Source organism: Pempheris klunzingeri, chromosome 10 (genome assembly GCF_042242105.1).
Source record: "Pempheris klunzingeri isolate RE-2024b chromosome 10, fPemKlu1.hap1, whole genome shotgun sequence".
NCBI lineage: Eukaryota > Metazoa > Chordata > Actinopteri > Acropomatiformes > Pempheridae > Pempheris > Pempheris klunzingeri.
In genome coordinates this window covers 18,886,362-18,912,075 of record NC_092021.1, presented here as the reverse complement: position 1 = coordinate 18,912,075, position 25,714 = coordinate 18,886,362, and the positions used below count along the sequence as shown (strand labels likewise).

Below are 25,714 nucleotides of genomic sequence, written 5' to 3'. Positions count from 1 at the left end.
TGGTGCACGTTTTTTTGTTGTGGATAATTTGTTCTATCAGCTAATTGTGGAACTCAGACATGCGTAGGCCTGTCATTAGTGGCTCCAGCGCTCTTTGATGTCTTGCTCACAGGTAGCATGTAAAGCTGTGCTCTCTCACACATGCTAATTCCAAGTTCAGCCATAAAAATGTTTAATGAGTTTTCTCGCTTTCAAAGTCAGCTCCAACATCTGGTCCTGATCCTCCGTACCCTTAGAAATGGACAGGTGATGTTTCTGCGGGAGCTTCGGGGTTTAGTTTACATTTGTTGTCGAAATACTCCCCTGCTTTATTTGACAGAAGTTATTTTTGCACTGATTTCATTTACGCGCTGCATGTCTGTCCGCTGACGCATTGTTTAAAGAGGCTCAAAATGACAATTTGAAAACTGCTATGGAAATAGCTTTCAGAGGAGAAGGAAGTCTGCAGTTAAACACTGTAGTTGAGCTCCACAGTACGAGTCTGTGATTATTTTGCCAGACATTCGGTTCTCATGTCAGAATGTTTCAGCTTGATAGATGATGGTTATATCTCACTTTGTTTATATAGTGAGAGGTCAAAACAAATTCAGTCTGCTGGACACCCAGTTGCACCCATTTTTTGCAGAAATAATACACATTTGAGTTTGGTGTGGCTCCGCTCATGTGATGCAATGATGTCAGCAAATCAGTGCGGCATAGACGTGACTCCGGGCTCACAAACTCCTTATCGGAGCAGGGGAGACATAACAATTACAATGAACCTGAGCTCATATTGCTGAATCCACATGCAGCATTTCCTAAATGCTTATCCAGGAGGACTCTTGGGAGGTGGAGGAGGGCTGCTGGCTGGGAAGCATGCAATGGTCGCCGCAAATATGCACCACTGAGTAGTGGTGTTGGCAGAAAGTATGTAATATCTTTTAATGGGGGAGCAAATATTTGGGCAAACCCAACGGACAGTAACAATTACCATGATATTTTCTAACCTTAACCAAAGTCTCTAGTTAACTCTAGTTTAACTGTGTAGTTTAGCTTAGTTAAATAAGGATCAAAAGAATAAATCAATCTAAGACAAATTATCCTGTCCAGTTTGAGAGTAACAGTAAAAGCAGAAAAAATGCAGTGGTTCCTTTGCTGTGTTCAATGGCTTCTCTGAGTTTTCTCCTTAACAAACTTATGGAGCAATAAATAGACAATTCAGAGTAAAAGGCTTGCAGGAGATCTGGCAATTTTGGTGACCCCATGGCCTTTCCTCTAGCGCCACCAGCAGACCCAGCAAGGCATCTGCTCTACAAATAATGTGTTAGTTTAAAAAGCATTTGAAATCTAAACTAAAAACTTAAACTCGATAGAGGTGTGACAACTCTGAGAATACATCAAATTCAAAGAGCTGAGACGAATTTTCGATATTGTGCAGGTTAGATTAGAATTGGGCTGAGACAAGAGGAAGGCCATTTCTCAGGAGCTGAATTTAAGTATGAGAAAATGGTCAAAAGGAGGCCTTATTTTGAATGTTCTTTTCCTCTGGGATCCACTTTTTAATACCATCGTTGTATTTTTTTGAAGAGAAAGGTTGGCACAAGCAGAATTCTTCTTCTCCAAAGAATTACGTGGGAGTAATAATACTCTGAATTCCTCCGCGATAAATAGGTGGGTTGATTTTGGTTAACAGCAGAATTTGTGGAATGTGATAGAATGATAATTCTAGGTAATGAAATATTTTCAAAGAACAATGGCTTGTTGTATTGTTGTTCTCTATACAATGTGTGTGTGTGTGTGTGTGTGTTATTGCATTAAACAAGATAGTAATTGTTTGGGTATGTAGAGTAACTGTTTTCTATAGTATTTTATGAAATCATTTGTCCTCATTTCACTTGACGCCTGGTATTTTCACAACCCCTGGCAATCCTAGGAAGAGCTCCTGTCCTACAGAACAACACACACTCACACACACACACACACACACATTTCCCTGTGTGTCCCATTCCTAGTTTGCAACCTGACTCTGCATGACTGACATCTGAAGCATGTGGGTCATGCACACTATACTATGCTATGCCGACTTTGTGGACTCTGTGTGAGTGTGTGACTGTGTAGAGGGGAACCTGATGAAGCCATTATTCTTACAACAACAGCACCATCTTCCGTCCAGGAGGAAGCCCTGGCATTTAAACGAACCGCTTCAACTTTCATCAAATGGGATTTCTGTGCAGCTTAATGGCTTTGGACCATTTCCATGTAGCATAGTTGCTTTTACAAATAGTAGTAGAGGTGGTAGGAGTCAGCAGGTATGAACTTTCGAAATATTCTCTGGCCAAATGTTGCTGTGTTTTAGTGCTCCTGTTACAATTGTTTCTTTTTAACATTACAAGTAGCCTGTATAGTTCATCATTTAGTATTTGTGAAGTTATAAACTTCGAGCCTGCTTCGAGCCAAGTTTAAATAAATTCTCCCTCGAGGAGCACAGAGACGAGGGTCTGTGTTTTCTCCAGGAGGGGGAGACATAGTTCAGCACTTGCACACGTGTAAAGAGAAAGGGGGCAGACAAAAGGCCATGTGTTAAATAGCTTAGTACTTTTCCTGGAATCTACTTGTTATTTATTAGGAATTTCATCTTCATAATGACAATATTCAACTGTTCTATCTCCTGGACTTCAGATGTTTGTTAATTGTACTTCAGAAAAGGATGCTTGTTTACTGACTACGCATATCACTTCGTTGTTTTTGTTTACAGCAGGTCTTGCCTGTCATTGTTTGTGGTTTAATGTGCGTCTCAGCTGTTGTTGTGAGAGTTGTCAGTTGTCAGTGGAATTTTACCAGCAGTGGTGACTTATTTTGTGTGTTTGTCTCTTTTCTGTCACCAGAGGTCCTTGTCTGTCTGCATATCTTTTGTACTGACTGAAGTAGGCTGCATCATACACGGGATGAGAGAACAGGTTGAGGCACATTATGAAGAGAGGTGGTTATTTACGGGTCTGTTAACATGCAGGTCTGAACAGTAAAGAGTCATTTTTTCATCATGTTTTTAAGAATATGTGTTAGATCTAGAATTAACCCACACTTGGCCTTTTTCATGTATCGATTTAAAAACATACAGTTTCTTCTCAGGTTTCTTTGTCTCTTTATGTTTTAAAAGTTGCCAAAAGTGATACAGCACTTTGTTGGGGCATTACTAACCATCAGGAAGTGATGTTTCCTGATGCTTCCTGACCTGAGTGAATGCCACTTCCTGGCCTGAGTGGCTCAGGCCAAGACTCACTTCTCACTTATAATTGACTTCAATCTTGCAGACATGAGTCGGCAAAGTTATAATTTCACAATGCAGCTGATAGTGGGATTAATAGACTCCAGTAAACCCCCTCCACCCTCCCTCCAGCCCCCACCAACATCATCTTTTGTTCCTTTTTGAGGCAACCAGTGGCCTCTGCGTGGGCACAGTCCCTCACTGTGACCCCTGGCACAGTGCATAAGGCCTTTAACTATAAAAGGAGAGACAAGGCTGTTGAGTAGTTATTTTGAAAGTGATGTGTGTACACAACCACATCCTGCCATGAGTGGGAGATGCAACGAGCAATGCAGAGAATTATCATTGCTGTTAAAGACAGATAGAAGGTAGTGTGTAGTCATTTATGCACTTTTCTCACATTCAAATTTAGTTAACTATGAGACAAAGGGTTGGCTTCAGAGCTTAGACATTTGTAGTTACACAGTTACATTTTTCCAGTTTGCAGTTTTCAGTTGCCGAGTGGACGTTCTAAAAACGTTAAAGCCCGATCAGTTGTGTGTGGACAATCTGTGCAACAGTGCAGGGAGGGAACTGACACTTCCCCTTGCAATGATAGATATGACCTTGAGGAAGTTTTTACTGGGTGTGTACAACTCTGACTAACTGTAATATCCTTCATTCCATCCTCTCCCGTGTTAAATGTTCTGGTTTGTGAGTACAGAGGATCAAATATGTGATTTCAAAGTTACGCTGACTTTGTGCAGGTGCCCACCTGTATGAAAGTGAAAAAGAAAACATGTTCAATCCTGTGTGTCCTATGTGTGTCACATAGTAGCTATAGTTAGAAAAAACTACCTTTATAAAGGGAAACTACATTCAGTGTCCAAATATAGCATCAACTCTAATATTATTTTTACTTTTCATTTCTGTGTGTATGATTGTAATTTTATGGCTTTGTCCTTTACGCGACCCAACAGAAACATCCAGTAATTCATACTCACAAGTCCAGGTGCTCCTCCTGGAACATCTGCTGCCCACAGATTACACAATGACAGGCCGCTGCTAAGTGAGGTTGAGCCCAGTGCAACCAGAGAGACAGACCTTTGGGAATTCAGGCTGTCTGCAACATCACAGACTTTTGCTCCTCAACGTAACGGGCGTGACAGGCTAAACGCAGGCTTTGGCCTCAGCTGGACACCTCCCGTTCTCCTCTCATTAATAATGCAGCAGCGTTGTGCCATGCTGTGAGTGGGTCTTGATGGGGAAGCACCAGACATCTCAAGAGGGTTGATGTGTGGCTCGCCATTATTTATTAATGGGCATGCCCGGTTAGAGACATTACAGTGGCCTATTAAATCGTTCACAGTTTCAAACAAAGCTTGTATGCTCATCGCTCTGCTGCAGAGAAGAGATGACGTAGCTGCACAGAAGTAACAATGAACAACATCGGTTGCTTCGCTAAAGCTGTACCACTCTCTTACTGTATTAGATTCTTGAAAAGGGAGCATTAATGCAGCTAGTCTCCTGCTTTAAGTGATGAATTAACACGTTTCTTGTGATTTATCCCCCTCGATGGATACTGACTAGACCTCACACATCATTAAAGAACATCACATTACTGTATTCACATGTACTGTACGCATCTAAAGGTGCATATGTTTAATTCATTTCCTTATCTGTGGTTAGTGAATGGGGAACTTCCCCTGAGCACTTCCTGTCTCATGACTATATCTAGATAATTTATGAACAACCTTCTCAGGTGATTTTGAGCTTTGAAAAGTTTTCCTCCAAAATTTTTACAACTTTCCCATTTTCTAAGGTCATAACCTTTTCTTTTTTTTTTTTTTTTGTCAGTTCTGCTCCGTTCTGCTTTGCCCGTTATGTTCTCTGTATTCTGCTGATGGTGGTATACATGTGAATAGTTTGTAATTAAAGCCATTCAGTTAGTTTTGAGAAACTTGTCAGCCTTTGTATGTGTCCTAGGTGTGATACAAAATGAACTTTTCTATGCTGTGGTTATCAGAGCTACAATTAAAGGACCATGTTACTGTGATAGTAAAGCGTCTTGTCATAGTGATACTGACTTATATTGCAGCTAACGTTTTCCTTGTTCTTTGACGTCCGCAGGGGTCCAAAGTCTAAATGGAAAGCATTTAACCTTTTAAAGTGGCAGGACCCCAAAGGTCAGAACTTAAAGCTGCCCTTTATTCTTCTTAAGTTGGGAAGTTCATGCTAGGTATAATTACACAACTATGTAACCGCAGAAGAGAACCCATTTCACCTTTTAATGCCAAGATTGTGCAAACTGCATGCCTAACAAGATAAGACATGCTGCAGTATCATTTTTAACTCTGACCATGTGTGTGCACAAGAGTTTTAATGTGCCTGCACTATCACAGGGATCATAGGCTCTTGACAATACACTTTAAAATGGCTGTGCTGTTATTACAGACTAGTGTGGTTATCAGCACAATGAAAACAACCATATTTCATTTCCTGTGTCTAGTTAGAATGAGCTTTGTAGCTATTGCTGCAGGCACACACAAAAGACAGAGGTTTAAAAAGAAGTAAAAAAAAAAAAAAAAGTTGTAGCATGGCATTTTAAAACATAGTTATTAACTGGGTGAGAACATATTATTACGCTGGAAAACACGAGTCGACTGCATGTACGTAACAGTTTTTAAACACGTGTTGTGTGTCCTTAACAATAATTTAACTCCACGTACATGTTATGCTTGATTAATGTTTGAATAGTGTTCAAGATCTGTACAGAGAGGAATGAGGCTTGTATTGTACGCCTACAGGTTCCTCTGTAGCCCGCACAACACGAAATGGAAACAGCCTGCGACAAAAGGAAGAGAGAAAATGTCATAAATAGCAGAAGTCAGAGGGCACTGTTCAAAAACTTCGAACCGCGCAAAGGCTTCTACAGACCCACTTTGAGCTGAACACAAACATACACACACACATCTCAAGCGCTTATCCACATTAATTAAGAGGAGATCAAACCTTTCTCAGACCTAATCTGAATGCCACAGCTTTATTCGCCTTGTTTCACAACAAGCTTTTTTTTCGGCTGCGGCAAACGTGGGTGCAGAACAAATTAGATGCAATGGGAGTTTTGTGATTTTACGTTAATATCACTGATGTAAACATAGGTGCAAGCCCACACAAAGGATCAAAATATAAATCCCTGCATTTGTCCAATATACTGTGGATCCAGTTGAGACATGCTGTATCTAGCCAGGGCTTCTGGTGCAATGATAGCTAAGCACATTCCTCAGATGGTTTTCATCAAGCTGTCTGAATCCACGAGCAAGGTTATTGTGTTTCTGTCAGAAGAACTATCTACTTTCAGGGAACCTAATTCTGGATCATCGAGCACAGTAGTAAAAAAAAAACAACAACACACAAACACTGAAATAATTAGATACAGCCACTATGCGGGCATTCTACATGCTTGCACAATACAACCCACAAAAAATTAAACACTTGCTTGACGCACAATCATGCATGTTTGATAAAATAGAATTTGTCAGCATCACATGTTCTCAAAATATAGACTCCTGCACGGAAGTGTCACATCTCACAAGTTTAATGTGTGCAGCTTTTCATAGGGTTTACTTACACACACACATTACTCATGCTGTTCTGTACATCGTGCACTTTGCTTGTAAGAAATGTTTCTCACCACTGCTTGACATTTCAGTTTGTCATATGACAAGGAGTGTAAAATCTTGCCACACACACACACACACACACTAACATCCTGATGACATAATTGCAAGCGACTTAGTCTGTACACACTTCACGTCTTTATTTACCTACACCTTAAGTGAACACAATACAGGAGTGCTCAGAGCTCCGAACGGTTGTTAAACACAAGTGATACTTACATACAAGCATTTTTTTCTGGATTGTTATGATACTTATTTACACCATCAGTTCATTTGTCTGTACAATGATGAGCAAATTTTTCGTCTTTTCCTGGCTTGTTTGCAAACAGGAATTACAGGTTTGGCAATCAGGTCAGTCTATTATATGTTGTAAGTACAGTTCATTTAACTGTGGATTTTTGCTTCTACAGTTTGGCACTGCAGCTCTTTAACCACATCCTGTTACAAACCTTTGAAACCTCTGAGCTCAGACGAATTCACAAACAAGCATTCAGCAACGCTGCTGCTCTTTTTCTATCTTAAATGCTGTTACAGGGCCAATCACTAACAAAAAAATTCAATGGCTTCTTCTTCTTCTTCTTCTTCTTCTTTTCATAGAAATCCCCAAACTGTGCTGACTGTGCTCAGGAATGCATCAGAGAAACATCAGTGTGACTGCTTCAGTGGAAGGAAGGGAAGTTGACACATTTTAGAGCTCTGAGTATTTGTCAAGAGCTGTTCTGGTATAATGATGTATACAAGCCAAGTGGAGCTTTGGCTCTTTATGTCCAATAACAACAATCACAGACGTATCAGCGCCCCTTTCTATTATTCTTGGGAAATATTGCCAGAAATCTTTCACGTGATTACTAAACTGGATTGTTGTTTTCAGTACGTAGATGTCTTTCCAAGTGGTTAGTTATCGCAGAGGTGCTCTCTTCAAAAAAGTAGAGGTCTGACTTTGTTTACAGAATCCTGGCACCTGCTTTGAATTCACCCTAAGTCTGCATTGTGGCCAGATAGAGGCACTTCCTCTCCCAAAAGGAAACTACTTTGTTTCCTGCAGTGCAGACTAAATTTGTCACAGTGACAAAAGCATCGAGCACACAAACTAATGTGGTAAACAAAGGTTTGGTCAAAAACGACTCTCTTAATTTATCTACCTATTGCTTTGATAACTGTGTGTCCCTTTACAAGTCGTGTTCATTCTTTTATATCGGGCTGTGCGGCCCACGTTGCCAAGAGAAAAGACTCAGCATCTGAGCTAGGAGGACAAACCCTGAATTTGCCTTTGTCAAAATGACTGCATGATAAACACATTTCTCTCAGCGTGAAGTCATTATGTTACAGTTACAGCACTGATCATAGTTTGCATAAAATGTACCCAAACATGGATCAGTCACTTTTCTGTTGAATACAGCTCAAGAATCTATTTCTCTCTAAGTCTCTTCGGTCACTCTTGGCTGTAGAGGTCAGATGTTTCGCTCATCTGTCACAGTCTGTCTGAGCTCTGCTTTTGCTGCCACTGTTTTTCTGCCCGCTGACCTAAAACGTCCACTTCCAGCCCTTACATCACATGATCACTGCCACACAATCTTCTATCTCCCCCATGCACACTGGCGTCTCACTTCACACTTTCCTTTCACTTCCCGTCTCTCTGTCGCACACGATCAGTGTTGTGCTCACTTAAACCCTCACCTTGGTGTCAGTGTTCTGCATGTGCGGCGCGTGACACAGCTTGTGGTCCTGACATTAAAGCATGTAACACTTAAGTCTTCCCTCTCATGCACATATATACCGTGAGTACATGGGGGATCTTGGTGCTGAAAGGGGGCATTTGGGTTGCCAGGCTCACAGCTGGTGAGCTACTCAGCTCACCAGGGTGACTCTTGCAGCTGCAAGGTTGCATGCACATGTCACATTGAATCATACTACACTGCACTGTCTGTCAGTGCGCTTAGGTCACATCTGCCTAGCTAATCAGATTTCAGAAATGTAGTCTAGCAAGCCAAAGAAGTAGTAAGCTTTTTCTGCTTCACATTATGTTGCCTTTTTGTAACTATCCTTGTAACCCTCTGACTTCCTCGTATGGTTGTTGAGCTCTATCCTGTGCCATACCAGTCTGCTCATGTCTCAGCCTTTTCCCCTAGAATTAACTATTCTCTTTTGAAATAAAATAAGAAATCATTATGTGCCGATAATTTAGCCATAATGTGTTGCATTTATTCCAGTAGTTACATGCCTGGCAGTGTAGAGAAAGCTTCAGGTTAAATGACGTTTTAATTGAAGTTGATGAAGATTTGTGCTTGAGGAGTTTGGACTCATGAACTCACCCCAGTATGTCTAAAATCCCAGCAAGTTTCCTGTATGTAGGTTAGCTTCATTAGTTTTACTAGTTCCTCTCTTTCAGTTTTGCATATGATGTCAAAACTGTTGGTTGGTAAGTAATTTTGAACCTTTTATGACCCATACACATCTGCTTAAAGCCGATTGCTGACTGCCAGACTGCTTTTACAATTGACACATCCTGCAAATTGGCTTTCTGGTCCAGTGTATGTGAGTGTGAAGGAGAAACCTCTGAGTTTAAATGTTTCTCTTCTTTTGTTTTTGTCATTTTGTATACTTGTTATTGCTACACATCTGATTCCTTCTTGTTTCCTTGTTTTTAGAATTTGTGAGGAGGAATTATGATTCACATTTTTGGTGGCTCCAACCTTCCCTGAATCTGCTTCCTTTCTTAGTTCAGAGGTACTCATGTTTCACATAATGACCCATAATCCCTTTTAGCGTCCACTCTTGCTTCTGTAGGTCTGATGCGATAAATGCAAGGTGAATTCTTTATTAAACAGAGGTTTGCTGTTCATTACTCCAGCTAAGGTTAACAGGCCTTAGAGAATAAGAAACAGGTCAGGCAGCTCCGTCTTTGTATTTGCTCTGCCTTTGTATTTGCTCTGCTAATCAGGTTTCACATAGCGGTGTTCAATTTTAGATAGCTACTTAGCTTTTCCAGATATTCCTATCAAAATGTGCACACAGATACATATTCGTGTGTCTTGTTACCCAGATGGATAAGCATCACCCACCTCTGCTACAAATCTCAAGTATGGGACAGGGCAGATTTCTGGATAGTCTCTTGGTCACACATAGCAACCATTATGGTGTGTCGCTGGATTGGTCAGCTCACACCCTCAGCTTTTGTGTCTACCTATCACACAATAGCTGCACTGCTTTTTCCCACCATGGGTATGATAATGAAGACAAAGATGAATTGTCCTTTTCTTGGTGCAGTCTGAATTAAGAACATAAAGAGTCTGAGCCTCCGTATACGGATGACTGAACATTTTTGTCCCAGCGTCAGCTTTTTATCACACCTATGATTAATGGTGAAAATAGAATAAACCTTTCTCATATAAATTAAATACACTGAAAGATTTTATCATTTTAACTAATATTTAACACTATAAATCCATGTGAGTGCATATTTTGTAAACTCTAAAGTAATTTTCTCTGCTTTTGTAGTATGACTGAACTATGTTCATAATAATTTCATATACTTTGACAGCGCTTTTGATAACATCCTATAATGTTCCTCTAAAGTATCTATAAGTGTTTGTGATTACTATGTTATTCTGTTATTGTTCTATTCTGATATTCTATGCCAATGACAGATCACTTAACTAGTTTTAAATGACCTCCTAAATAAACAGTTTAATTATTCATATCAGCATATGGAATCTCTGAAAATGCTTGTTTTCCTGTGACACATTTACCAGGAAGACCAGTCCAACACTTCATCTTTTAGAGAATTCAGGAAGCGTTTTGGTCATTTTAACTGGTGACATAAAGAACAAAACAGTGCTGACTGGTTGCAATGAGCACGCTGTAGATGTCATTTATTCACAATAATCCATTCAGTGTTCCATTAGAGTACAACATATTGGCTAAAGTATACGTTGTGCAATGACATTTCTCCAGTGTAGCATACTTCAACCCATAAAAATGCGAAGCTTTGCCTAAACATGCTCGGACAGGTAGACCATTAAAACAATTTGCCCAGAGGGTTTTAGGCGTGTCCAGCATTCTGTGAACTAACCCAGCAGAGAACTGGGGAGCTGAGTCTCTCCTGTTCTCTTGTTGTATTTCATCGTAATCTATCCATCCATCGTAATTAATAGCAAAACCATGAAAACTATAAATGGAACAACAGAATGCTTTGCCAAAAGGCGTGTAGGTTTTGTGGAGGAACCTGGAATGAAAAACTACACAAAATGAAACCACAATGCCGCGCCAAGAGAGAAGTGGGGGCTCGAGCTAATTCCTGAAATCACTATTCCTTGGATTTAGTGATTCTATTCAAAAATTGCATGCTCATGAGTATTATATAGTGGAAGTAACTGAATGGATTTAGAGCTCTGAAGAACACAGCAGTCGCTCTGATCATTTGAAAATGTGTGGAAAGCTAAAATTTCATGTCTGCTGCCATGGAAACAGAGCGCAAAAAAGGTGAAGCGGGCATTCATGTTTTAGGGTGAACATGAGGAAGAGACTCAGAGCTGAGTTTCACCATGTTGCTGCTAGCGTCACTTCCTCCTGCATGTAAAGATAATAATAACCTGTAGAAACAAGCCTTGTTTACTGCCCTGCAGCATTGAAAGACACTGTAAGGGCATGATTTTACATTCATTTGCTGCTATTATTAAGGGCTTCTTTGCAACAGCAAAGCAAAATCATATTACTTCTAAGCCACTCATCTACAGTACAGTGTGGTAGTTGGTATATAGTTTAAGTCCCTCTTGGAGAGCAGCATTGCCAGTGTGGTTTCATTCTCAAAGCACATTACGTATGAAGCCATAGGCAGTCTCAGAGGCATCTGTGTTCTTCGTAGCGGGCTGCAGTCAGTCAGAGCCATAGCCGGTCCAGAGGGTGCCCGTCACAACAGTGGCAGATGGCCTCTTGGTGCCTCAAGCCAAGTTCACCACAATTGGCCCTTAGTGTCATTTTAGTGTAATTTGCATCCCATTTCAGGGACAATTATCAGGTCTTGACAGGGCAGACTCATACAGAGTTAGTAAAAACTAACTCTGTATGAGTTATGAATATTTGAATGTTTATGAATATTTATATCAATGCTCTGCTCACCACCCGAAAGGAATCAGGTTTGATCTCTCCAACATGTCTTCCCTTCGAAATGTCCTTGAGAAAGGTGCTAAATCTTTGAGCTGCACTCATATTGTACGGTTGTCAGGATAAATCTGTAAATATATCATTTATCAGACTAACAGAGTGTGGAGAGACTGTAACAGGAGATAGCAGTGTCTTGTAATGTGTAGTATTGGCTACTGTTTTCCCCAAAGCACACATTGTTAGACGATACTGAGGAGCTGTTGTGTGGGAAGACAGCACATAAGGATGGTAGAGAGCTCTGGGGGGCAGAAGAGGGGCCCGCAATCACAGCTGTGTGTAAAGGTATAAATTTGTTGTCTTTTTGTGCTTATTAAAAGGGCAAAAACAAACTGTGTCACCTATCTCATCCTAAAATGACTTTAGATTAAATGCAGGCTCATGGGAAAGAGGATGAATGTGAACTTGTGCCAGTCCCTCAGCAAAGCCTATTGTTGTTGTTACAGCACAGCTGTTATAGTCTATAGACACATTGCAGTTACGTAATACCCCCCCCCCCTCACATGAGATACAGCTGCCGTCCCTCTGCAGCACAATGAGGTAGAACAGCTTCTCTTTTTTTCTTTAAGTAGATAGTTAAATTGTTGGTAATATGTGGTGATCACAGTCCTGAATGGGCACATTTGTTGTCGCCCAGTTATCAAAATGTTATTACGTTTCATATATTTGTATAGTATTTTTGACCATTCAAAGCATTTTAACACTATGTTCATGTACCATTCATTTACTGATGGCAGGAACAACCATGCAAGGAGCCAACCTGCTCACCAGGAGATGCAACTACACTCACATGGCGAAGCACAGCTTCAGGAGCAATTTGGGGTTCTTTAGTTCACAGGATACTTGAATATGCAGATTGGAGGAGCCGGGAATTGAACCACAAATTAGCAGACAACCCGCTCTACCCGTTAGCCACAGCTGCCCATTTTAGACACTTTCTTTCCTGCATTTTTTTTAAATAAAGCTTCATAACAAACAGCTCTGTAGAAAACTCAATAAATCTAGAGTTTCACCCTGCAGCTAAAGCTGTCCTCTTATATTTCATGTAGCATGACCTCAGGGAAGTTTGCAATAACTTACCTCACCCTAATGCAGGTACAGGGTGTTAAGTTAAGTGCGTTCATGTCACCTCTGATTACAGTAAAGGACAGCAGACACAGGTAACTCACCGTAAATCTTTTGACTTGAGGTTTATACTGTTATACCACATTTAAAGCAAATCTCAATGCTGAAACTGCTGACTAAAATCTAACTACACATTACAAAGCAAAAAAAAAAAAAAACTAATCCAATACCTGAAATCCATTTTACTTGATGTGACCCATCTTGTCAGGCAGGAGAAATTCTCAATTGTCTCTTTGCAGTGTCACAGTGGGAAGCGGCTGTAGCTACAGCTGGAGGCAGAGTGGGAATTGGAGATGTGCGCCTGGTGCAGCTGCAAAGAAAGAACTCCAGTGTTACTGTACAGGATTAGACAGGACTGCACAGCTGGGGTGTGAAACCTTGAGCTTTTTCCTGTTGAGCACATTGCAAAAGATAAGTCTGCATCTGGAGTCAAGCTAAAGAGTTGTAGTTTCACTAAGCATTAAGTTAGAGACATCCTGTGATTTGGGCATTCTAGTATCTGAGCCATTTCTTTGGCAGGCTTTAGGCATACCTGTGTGGTTTCATTTTTTAGGGTTGGACAGAGACCATAGGCACAGAATGCTGCAAAGATGGCAAGTTCTCCCTATTCAGAGTACTGTGGATTATTTGATGGATAATCCAGGAATGTCGTCATTTTAAATGTCAAGATTTAGAGCATGGCCGGTTACACAAGTCGGCCAAAACCTTAAATTTTTGCAGGGGAGTAGTTTAAGTGAAAGCTGTTCAAGCTTTAGCAGTGAACGTTGTCAGCACTTGATACATTTGCCAGCAGTAAGAGTCAATGCTACACCTACAGTGTGCTCCCCGTGCCAGAACTGCTCCAGATTAAAAGCCACTCACTCATAGCCCAGGGTAGGAGGAGAACAAGCAGCACAAAACCACAAGCACACAGTAAAGTCACTTAATTTTTTTTTTATTTTGCATATTAAACAAACTTGTGCATTCCAGATCCGACCACACTGCTTGCCATGTTAACATTCACAAGTGGCTATAAAAGGGCTACAAATTAGTGTGCAGGTCCCTCAGATGTTTCGTGACACGCCCCCTCTTCACACCCCCACTGGAGATGCAGCCACAGCAACAGATGACCAGAACTCATGCCGCCGTCGAGTCACTTCCTTACTGTACAGAGGGCAATCTAAGGAAGTGAATGGTGTGGGGTTGTACAGCCATTGTCGTCAATTAGCAGGTACTTCAACTTGGAACACGCGTTGGGGGAAAAAAAAAAAAAAAAAAAAAAAAAAAAGCCAAGGCTTGTGGAATGTAGATGCATAGGAGGACTGGTCTGCATTATGACTCCGACTTCTCCTGCTCGATGGCTGCAAGAAGCAGAAGAAAGTTTGAATCATTAGGTCCAAAGGTTGACCATAGCCACTAAAGCGTTCTGGATTAAAAAAAGGAATTAGGCCAAGCACATACTCTCTTTGGTTGGCAGTGTGTTCTTCTCTTGAGTCTCAGTCTTCTTCAGCTTGGACTTGTCAAAGGTTGTGACTTCTTGGATGTCGGGTTTGTCAGACATGCTTGCAGAGGCTCTGGAGAGAGAGAGACAAGAAACCAGAGACTTAAGAGATCAATCAGGCCACACCTGAGCGTGGAGGGAGAGAGAGGGGGCGTGTAGTGACAGGTCAGGACAGACTGCTTGTTTGCATGACCCGTTTCATGTAAAATAGGGAGCATTTGCTTGTTTTTCAGCGCCTGACTTGAGGAAAAGGCTTTAAGTTTGTTAGCGAGCCTGAGCAGCCGAGGAAACACCGCCCTTTTTAAGAGATTTAGACGAGCAGACTGACTTAACCCCCCAGAACAATAAACCTGATTCACAGTGGCTGAACACATGTAGCTTTAACGTGCCGAATCAGACACATTAATAACTGACAGCATGCAGCGTTTGCTTGGCTTCATAAACACAACGTCACATTACGCCCTTCAGTCAGTCTGAGACATTTGTCTCAACTGCTCGAAGCTCCGCTATTTCCTGATTCCCTCCAGTAGATTTTTTTTTAAACATCTCCTGCACAGCTGACACAGTTTGACGATGATGCAGCAGGACAGGAGGTGATGTGGAGAAGTTAAGGGGGAAAATAAATAAATAAAGAAATAAAGAGTCAAAAATTCGTGACTAAATCATTCAACAGGAAGCTCCTAAAACAGAAGCAGGCTCGAGATAAAGTTGGACACGTTCAAATAAACATGAAAGCGCACTCACCAGGGTGTAAGTCAGAGAAAGGACGTCTCGTTGGCGCAGGAGCAGAGTGATGTCTCCGGCGTCAATCACGCAATAAATAGTGCGCAGTATGCAAATAGTCCTCTGACGTCACCTGCACTGTCTCCAAAGCCTGCTTTTGTGCAAATATCTTTTTTTGGGTTTTTTTGCATTCAGACCTATGAGAACCAAAATCCGTGGCCATACCTCATATCGTATTTTAACTTGAGCCATTCGTGCATTTGTTTCTGTAAAAAAAAAAATCAAAAAAAAAATCACTACGTTTGGTCGGCTGCGACTACTGCGTCAGATTAGGTGAGTGAAATCAGTCCATCGATTTTCTGCTGTCCTCGCAGGAGGTGTTCGAGCAAAATGTAGGCCACGGAGTGATTAACGAGTGAGACATTGAATTAAGTGGTTTAAGTTGAACTTGCACACAGCTCGCCTATTAAAGCTCCATCAGGGACGACACCGTGCGGGCAAACGCAGTAATAACCAGGAGGTAGTGCAGAGGACAACCAATGAAGTGAAGACCTGTAGGTGAGAGCAGACATCTGACAATTGTGGCTGCTTTTGGCTCTGCTGATCTCTGATCTCTCCAATAATTTAGGCCAGACAAGCTAGCAGTTAACCCTAGAAATATATGAGAATGTGATACAATTTGTGTCCTTAAAGATATTCAACTGAAGCATTTATTTGAGATTCACACCAACAAAATGGCAAATGACAGATTTTAAAAGGATTCGTTTATTCCATACACTGTAATATTTTCACACGAGTTACAAGACTTCCAGTATCATTGGTGTTTTATTCGTATCAGCAAATAATTATGAAATAATGTCTCTATTTGTCCCAGGCAGAGTGATGGAAGTTGTGAAGGCCCCCGTCAGTTTCAAAACAGTCTCCAGATATTAGTGTCCACATAGTAAAGCTATAAATAATTCCCACACTGTTGGACTGTGTCCTGAGCACTGCTTCAGTTGTTGGTGAAGTACTTTGAATACGTCTTGTTGTACATCACCTGATTGTCCACTCTCACCACGTTCCTCAGGTTTTGCCAAAACCAGGGCTCCGCGGCGGCTGTCCTCGGCCACTCCACAACACTTTCCCCACACAACCTCCTCCTCAAGCGCAGGAAGTGAGACTGCTGCAGAACAGGCTCCAGCATGAGCAGCATGATCACATCTATGTTTTCATCTAGCAGTCTTTGGTGGGCCAGATACATAGCCAGCCTGAAAGCCCCGGTCTTGACGTAGCCCTCCGTTAAGACAAACAGGGTCTTGCGACTGTATCTGATGCTCTGAGTGAGGTTATCTACCAGTGGGACTCCCGGGGGCCAATCCCTCTCCTCCAGACACAGAGGAAGATGCTTCTCTCCTTCTTCTTCCAGTTTCACTCGCAGATTGTTCATCACCCACTCGGAGACGTGCAAATCTCCAGTGTCATAAGTCACAAAGACGTCATAAACGCTGTCTGTTGAGTTCAGGGATCTGTACCCCTTCATCTTAGCTTTCATATAGTGTAGGACATAGGAGACATCCCAGTAAAACAAGTGTGCAACTGTTGTCACAAACATAAAAATAATAATGAAGGAACTTGTGAGAATGTAGATCAAGAACGCCTGACTGTCATTTACACACTGGTTAATGTCAAAATATATCAGAGCTTGACCCTTCTGTTTTGCAGGCGTGTCACATGTCACCTCAGTGGTCAGCCTAGGGATCTTTACATCGCTGTTTTCAATCCACAGAATGAAATCTAATGAATCACAGGTACACTGGAACGGGTTTTTCTGCAAGAACAAAGTCTGAATCTGATTTTCAGGCCGCGGTTGGAAGGTGGACTGATTGATGATAGTCAGCTTGTTGTAGCTGAGGCTAAGAGTCTTGAGGGTTTTCGCACCTTTTAGAAATTCATTATCCAAGTGGAAAATGTGGTTATGACTCAGGTCAAGGATAGTTAAAGTGTGGGTGACGTTCGAGCTTATACCTGTGATATTAGATAAACAGTTGAAACTCAGGTCTAAAATTTGAAGCCGATGGAAACACCTCAGTTTGTCCCAATTAAAGTCAGTAAGTGAGTTGTGTGTTATGCGTAGTATGGTGAGATTATGTGGCAAATATTCATAGACATTGTCTGGAATCTTTGAAATGCTGTTGTGGGATATATCTAAAACTGTCAAATTAGTAAGGTTGGTGAAAAGCATCTTGTAGGAGCCATCTCTTTCTTTCCAAAGAGTTCCAAGGTAATTATTTGTAAACTGAAGCTCTGTTAATGATTTGCTGTGCATCATTTTTGTCGTTAATGTGGAAATGGAGTTATGACTCATATTTAGCACTCTCAGGGCAGGCAGATATTTTGAAAAATTTAAATTATGCGTAACACCGTATGCTTGAAAGTAGTGAGGATTGTGACTGAGATCCAGCACTTGTAGTTTCTTAAGTTCTCGGAAGGCGTTGTCATAGGCCAGATCGATCTTATTGAAGGAGAGGTCCAGGTATGTTAGATTAGGCAGCGAGGAGAACTCTGTCCCATTAAGTGCCGCTGAAAATCCATTTCCTGAAAGGTTGAGACATGCAATATTTCCATAGCCCTCAAATTGCTTTGGAGAAATGAAGAACAGATTATTGGAGCTGAGGATTAGCACTCGTCCAGAGTCAAAGCACTCTTGCTTGATAAGGCTGTGCGATATCTCGTAGCGGAAATCTTTTGCATAGGGTTTTATGAGCGGTGAAATGGAATTGTCCGGCCTCTGATTGGATCCCTCACTTGGAGGGGGGACACCTTTCACTGGCGTGGGATACAGCCTGTTTTCTGCAAGGTATATCAGTTTCAGGTGGGAGAATTTGCTGAATATGGTGGAATCCGAGTGAATAATGAAGTTTGTCCCTAAATTCAGTGTAGACAGATGTTTGAGCCCATACAAAGATCTGAGTGTGTCTGGTTCGATATTCTGGAAGACCAAACCCTGCATGTGCAACGTCCTAAGTGATGAAAGATTTGAAAACTCTTTTGAAAGATTTAATGTTGTAGGATATAACTTGAGGGCAAAGTTGAACGAGATATCAATTTTTTCTAACTTGGGAAGGTAATTCAGAAATGCTCCGTTCTCTGTAATTGGCTCCAGTAAGAAGTTAAATGACAGCAACAATTGTTTTAGATTTCTCAGCCTCTCAAACCACGAGGGATTCAGGTGTTTCAGTGAGTTTCCTCCCAGGTTCAGGCTCTCAAGCTTTGTTAGATTGTGAAATGCGTTGGGATGGATGCTAATAGAAGTGTTTTGGCAAGGAATACATGGATATGGAGCATTTTGACATCTTGGACAGTTCCCTTGTATTTCTAGGGTAGTTAAATTTTGTAGCCCAAGAAAATCATTTTCACATACGTGCTGTATGTAGTTAGAAGCTAGCTTTAACGTGCATAATGACTGGGGTAATCCTTTAGGAACTTCAGTTAAGTTGTTAAAGGACAAACCCAAAGCCTGCAGTTTGGTCATAACTGCAAAACGGTTACGCATAATCATAACAGATATCCCACAAGGATTCCAGAAGTAGCAGTTTTTGGATAACCATAAATGTCTCACGCTTGTTAAGCCGGCAAGGCTGTTGTTATCCAAAAACGTAATCTTGTTATTGTTTAGCTCAAGGATTTCCACGCTGGGTGGGAGATAGCTGGGAATTTCTTTCAGACAATTGCCAGTCAGTTTCAGTTCATGCAGTTTTGTCAGATTTTTGAAAGCATTTGCGGCAATGATCAGATATTTGTTCTTGTTTGCCCAGCTGAGATCGAGCTGAGTCAGGTTCGGCAGGTTTGAAAATACATTAACTGAAATGTTCTTAATGTAATTTTCAGATAAATTGAGCTCCGTTGCATTACTTGTTATCCCGAATGGTACGTTATGCAGATGACGCCCTCCACAGTTAAACCGGACCTTAGAGGTATTGTGGGGTATGACATCACAAGGGAACCGCGGTGACATCCATGCAGGTTTACAAGCAGCACGCTGGATCTCATGGCACCACAGACAGAAGAGCAGGAAGTGCATCCAACATGTGACAGCCTATAGATAAATAATAGAATTAGTCAAATGACATCTCTTTAACTTACACGGTATGTCACAAACATGCTGTACAAACAGACTACATCATAAGTTTGTGTTGAACCGCTTTGCTCGCTGTGATACACTTTCAACGAAAAGTGATGGGCGACAAAGTCTTCATTCTTTTCTTTTCTCCAAGATTTAATATGTTTATGTTTAATATATTGATTGAATAAGTTAATTATTGGCCTCAGCAAGTTAAACAGATCGAATAGATATTTTCCAAAGTTACACTTTGAACTGTATGGGCAAGAGGAGTGATTACAGCAAACATAACCTGTTTAAATGTCTATACTCGTATGGGACTATTGTTTTAAGACGGGCTTGACAAATTGCAAATCTATCCTTTCAAGTATTGAAAATTGCTTTTCAGAATAGTATCATATGTATCCAGCAGGTGGCAGTAGGCTGTAAATCAACTGGAGTACAGTAACTGCTTTTTGTATTTTGTCAGGATTATGAATTATTTTAACAATTTACAGCAAGACCAGGTAAGTGTTGAAAAGTGCTTTATTCCACACTGAGTGACAGTATTAGATATATGTTCCGTATTAACTTCATTGAAGCTGCACGCTCGTTACAGTCAGTGCCACATGGCTGCACCATCTCATTAAAATGGAAATATTCTACATCTTATCTATTATTCTAGACAAATTTACCAATATCTCAGCCTGACATGTTATCTTTGGAAAGAAGAATTTAGAAAAAAAGGTTTCTTGGTTTGATGTATTTTAGTTGCACAGGATGAAGCACAACACTGCTTGTTAAGGAAATAAACATACTCTCCAAAAAAGGAAGATAATGCTGAATGAACAAAGGTGATATGATATGTTTTTTTCCTCACATTTGAACAAACTTTAATGCACTGTATTTACTGTAGAACACTCCATTATCAAAAATGTAAAACAGACTTGAATGAATCCAATTGATATATACACAATTATTTCAAATAGTATCTAGTGCTGTACATTTCTTACAGTAACATCAATTTAAAAAAGGCACATTCAGGTAACCAGTAAATCCATAACAAATCAAAAAGTCTGGTAAGAAAATGTTTGTTCACCAACTCACCATTGTGCGTATACTGTACTGATTCCTCATGGTCCTTGAATGACTGCCTTGAAAACAGTTGACTTTGCCCGTCTTGTGTATCATGAAGTCATCACAATTCAAAATATGAAATCATAATTCAAAAATATTTCATCTCTGTGCTTTTCATTGTTAATTTACAACGCACAAAAAAAGTCCCCCTGTTCCTCTAGTCAATCATAAAAGCAATGATCTGACTGATTCTCACAACAATATAGACTGTGGGACAGAAGTAGCATGTGAATTGGAGAAGTACATCTGTTTCACTTCCATGTTTTGTGATATGTTGGCAGTTTCATTGCCATCTCAGACAGAAAATTCTAATCCTCTGTGGAGATGGCAAGTGTGCCAATCACCTCTCGAATGAGTGAAAGCTAGCTGGAAAGTGAAAATGAGCACACATAGTCATTAATCTAATGCTATTACAGTCTATATCTTTTACAGTTCTCACTGTACCGTACTTTAGATAGTGAGATGTTATTGTAATTCATATACAGAAGTACATTCCGAGCAACTGGAAATTAAAGAAGGAACAAGAAGTATCGCAGCATATTGTTCTATTTACAGCGTCTCTTTAAAGAGATTGTTGTATTGTTTGTGGCTTTCTGTTGCTAATACACTTCTCAGGCTGAACCAGAAGTACGGCTGGGCTTGAGGATTTGTTGGCCACTCCAGGAGGGACCGCTTGTACAGTCTCTTCCTTAATCTCAGGTACCTTGAATTGCAAGGTATTTTCTCCAAAAAGATCAGTACGATTACATCATTCTTTTCGTCCATTAGCCTCTGGTTGGCCATGTAGAAAGCGATCTTGAACTTGCCGCTTTTAATGTATTTGTTGGTGAGGATGAACACAGTCCTCTTACTCTTGTGGATGCTCTGGGAGAGATTGTCGATCAGGGGGCATCCAGGGATCCAGTCCCTTTCCTCCAGACACAGCGTCAGGCAACGGTCTCCACGGTCCTCCAGATGAACGCACATTTCCTGCAGCACCCACTCTGACACGGCGAGATCCTCCTTGTCGTATATCACAAAGGCATCGTACTCGGAGCTCGGGGAGTACATGCGGCCATACCCTTTGAGCTTGGCCCTGCAGAAATGGTAGATGTACCAGACGTCCCACAGGAAGAGATGGCTGGAGATGGACAGTGTGAGGAAGCTCAGCACGAGAGAAGTCATGAGGGTGTAGAGGATGATTGACAGGTAGCTGTGCTGGCAGGCCAATAGGTCCACTGAGATCACCGGATGACCTCTTTGTGCTCCTGGATTGCTGCAGGTGACATCTGTGGCCAGCTTGGGGATGGTCACTGTGGTGCTGTTGAGCCATGTAACAAACCAAGTGGCGTTGCAAGTGCACAGGAATCTGTTTTTGTGCAGAAGCAGCATGTCCATCTGATTAACAACATCATCTGGAAAGCTAGATTTTTCAATGTGCTGCAGGCGATTAGAACTGAGATCCAGATACTTCAAGTTATAGGCGTCCTTGAGGAAATCTGGTGTGAGTTTTAGGATTTGGTTCTTTTGTAAAATGAGCTTCTTGAGAGATTTGGTACAGTTTGACAGCACGCGTGGAACAGTAGTTAAGCTGTTTCCACTGAGATCTAAGACTCGCAAAGAATGTAGAAATTGTAGTTTCCCCCAAGAAAAGGATTTTAATTTGTTTTTTTTTATGTAGAGCTCAGACAGTTTGTCCGGAAGGCCGCTGAACACTTCCAGTGGAATGAAATTGAGGTTGTTCTGAGAGATGTCGAGGACGGTCAGATTAAGTAATTTCTTGAAATAATTGACATATCTGGTGTCTCCATCTCTCCACAGCATGTCTAGCCGGTTACCTATGAACTCTAACCTCTCTAGAGATTGGCTCTCCAGCTCCGTGTTAGTGGAAGTAGAGATCTGATTGTGGTTCATCAGCAGTGTCTTGAGATTTTTCAAATTCCTAGTGAAATTAAGCATGTGCGTCAAGCCCTCTGACTCAAAATAATGGTTGTTATTACTTATATCCAGGATGACCAGACTTTTTAGCTCTTGGAATGCAGTGGAGTAGAGCAGGTCCAGGCGATTTGAGGAGAAGTCCAGATACTGTAAATTAGTCAGATAGGTAAATTCAGAGCCATTCAGACTTTGGCTCATTGCGTTCCCAGACAGATTAAGGCATCTCAACTCTCCAAGATTTAAAAATCTTGAATGCAAAAAGAATATGTTGTTTCTGCTCACATCGAGGGTTTTGCCAAATTGACTACATTCCTGTTTGACAAGGGATGTAATAGTCCCAAGTTCTTTATCTTTGTATTTGCAGCTGCGTGCATATTCATCATATCTGAAGTAATGAATCTCTCTCACTTCATTACTTTGGTACTGAGCAGCAGATGTCATGGGAGACCAGTACAAGGGCTCTCCTCCAGTGAAACCAACGGTATCTTGGCCGTCAGAGGGGGAAGATATTTTGTTGTCAGACAGACTGATTATTTTAAAGCTTTTCAATTCCATCAGAACACTAAGGTTAGTCATCTTAATGAAGTTTGTACCCAGATCCACGACCTCCAAGTTTGTTAAAGGTTTTAAAGGAGCGATGCTGTCCAGTTTTAGCTGCTGAAACACGTAGCCCTTTAGTCTCAGAATTCTGAGGGATTTGAGGGAGGAGAAGCTGCAGTTCAGTCTCAGTGTCTGAGGGTACCTCTGAAGCTCATAGTTAAACGAAAGGTCCAGTTCCTCCAGTTTGCCCAGAAAGCTCGGGAAGGCGGTGACTCCTATCTCTCTTGCTAAAAAGTTTGACGAGAGATCAAGTACTCTCAGCTCTCTTGTGCTGGCAAACCACTCAGCAGGCACACATGTCAGAGAGTTACTGTGCATGCGGAGCGTCTTCAGTTTTGTCAGCATTTTAAAAGCTGTCTTGCTGATGTTAAGCGGAGAATTATTTGGGCACGGGTTGCATGGGAAAGGAGCATTGTAACATCTGGGACAGTTTCCGCTAATATCTAGAATCTCAAGGTTAGTCAGGTTTTTGAAGTCCTCATCGGTGACTCCTTCGATGTTATTGTTGTAGAGATACAACTCCCTCAGACTTGTGGGTAGCTGATGTGGAATAAAGGATAAGTTATTTGACTTAAGGCATAACAATGTTAAATTGTTAAGCTGTAAAAATGCACCTTCCTCTATTTCGTAGGAAGCATTACATGGGTTACGATAATAGCAGTTTTGACTGAGGTAAAGCATCTCAACATTTCTGATCTCAGAGAGGTTTGCTTTAGATATTTTATAAATGTGATTCACTTCCAAACTCAGGAGAATCAGATTTGAAGGCAGGCCTTTAGGTATACTGTAGAGCTGATTGCCATCCAGATACAGAGCTCGCAGATTCCTCAGGCTGGTAAAGGTACTTTCCTCTATTGTCACACTCTCAGTGCACATGCGGTCCTTGGGGCCAATTTTGATGGGCACACAGTTGCACCTCATGTCAATCTCAGTCAGGTTCTCCAGACCGTGAAAGGAGGTGGAGTTTAACTTAGGAATGTGGTTGATGGTGAGCGTCAGATTGGTAGTGTCTCTGGGGATGCCAGGGGGAATATCTTTGAGGCTTCTTTCAGTGCAGTCCACCTTCACCACACTCCCGTTGTTGGCCTCGCTAACATCACATGGCAGAGTTTTGGGGTAAGAAATGCTAGCCGTCGTGGAGAGACAGCACCACTGGCCCAGCAGTGCCACACACATCTGTTTGGAAACACACGTGGTTCACTGAGAGATCTGAGCAGGTGGAATGCTTATTATACAGTTACATTCACATCATACATAATGTTCATAAATAGCAGAATCATGTGCTAACATCACTTTCCATAGGTTATGTACAGGACATGCTACTTCATAGTACAACTGAGAAGTGATACAAGCTAACATTTCATTTTCCACCTCTCCATGTAGGGAACGACCCTTCTAATCAAAGCCAACGTTCCACTTCACTACTTAGGAATGCAATTATCTTACTATACAGTATATGAATAAAGTTAGCTGATACTCACCATGTGGAAGAACATCGTTTCACGCAAGAGGTTGAAAAAGGTCCGGCAATGAGCTCTGTTGTCAAGTTGGATTGAGTACTGAAAGAAGTGTAACATGGAGGATCAGCTACAAGGTGATGTGATGAAAGTAACAGGTGCCGATTGTGTGTATAATTAGACAGCATCACTTCCCTATTTTTTTTTTTTACAAACAACACTCATCGAAATCTTCTGTCTGAAATCATTTTGTCTGTTTGACAGCAAGTGACTGATTGCTGTTTGTTATAATGGTGCAAACATGCTTTATTGTAAGATTCCTATGAAGAGGTATCCTTGAGAGCAGAGGGATTGAGGATGATAGTCACATGCTTCTATAGTGTAGTATAATAAGTATAATAGCACTGTAGTTGACTTGAGGGTTTTCAGTGGCTGTTGCCAATGTAAAGAGTTGTTTCATTTCTGATTAGCTTGCAGGGGAAAGTGAAACCTATGCTTGAGCTGAGGTTTACCATCTTAGGTGGTAAATTTGTTATGGGAACAGACAGAATCTTCTTCTGTAATCTGTGGCTACTTTGTAGCTCTGTCGCTGAGTGACATTCTTATTAGCCATAGTAGTGGCAAAGAGGATGACAATGTTGATCTGTTTGTCCACCACTTTGATACAGACTGAAATATCTGTATGAAAATATCTATAACTTTTCGATGGATTGCAATGCATTTTTTTTACAGATATTCATGGTCCCCAGAGGACAGATTCTACTGAGCTTGGTGATCCCCTGACTTTTCCTCTAGCAACATTTTGGGTTTTTAGTGAAACACCTCAATAACTATTTGATGGTTTGATATCAAATTTGGTACAGACATTCATGCCCCCACCTAGGTATGAACTTCAGTGATCATCTAACTTTTCATCTAGCACTGTCATCAGGTCCAAATACCTGCAAAACTGAGGACATTTCCAACAGCTGTACTTTTTGTTTTGAGTTAATTAGAAAAAGTTAGCATACTAACAAGCTAAACTAAGTTGGTGAACATGCTGCAGATGTGAGCATGTTAGCATGCTGACGTTAGCATTTAGCTCAAAGTAGGCTGCACAGAACTGCCAGCGTGGCTGCAGACTCTCATGCA

At 41.2% G+C, this 25,714-nt stretch overlaps 2 protein-coding genes across 2 annotated transcripts; both read right to left on the bottom strand.

Moving 5' to 3' along the window:
• Nucleotides 1–14,105: 14,105 nt before the first annotated feature.
• Nucleotides 14,106–20,970, bottom strand: LOC139208669 (toll-like receptor 8). Its single transcript, XM_070838395.1, has 5 exons — nt 20,580–20,970; nt 16,389–19,469; nt 15,617–15,657; nt 14,629–14,741; nt 14,106–14,528 (listed from the first exon to the last, which is right to left on the bottom strand). The coding sequence occupies exons 1-5, from the start codon at nt 20,661–20,663 to the stop codon at nt 14,500–14,502; spliced, it is 3,348 nt and encodes a 1,115-aa protein (XP_070694496.1). The 5' UTR covers nt 20,664–20,970; the 3' UTR covers nt 14,106–14,499.
• A 141-nt stretch (nt 20,971–21,111) lies between these two features.
• On the bottom strand, nt 21,112–24,622 carry tlr7 (toll-like receptor 7). Its single transcript, XM_070837794.1, has 2 exons — nt 24,608–24,622; nt 21,112–24,302 (listed from the first exon to the last, which is right to left on the bottom strand). Exons 1-2 carry the CDS (start codon nt 24,620–24,622, stop codon nt 21,159–21,161), a joined length of 3,159 nt encoding a protein of 1,052 aa, XP_070693895.1. The 3' UTR covers nt 21,112–21,158.
• Nucleotides 24,623–25,714: the final 1,092 nt, after the last annotated feature.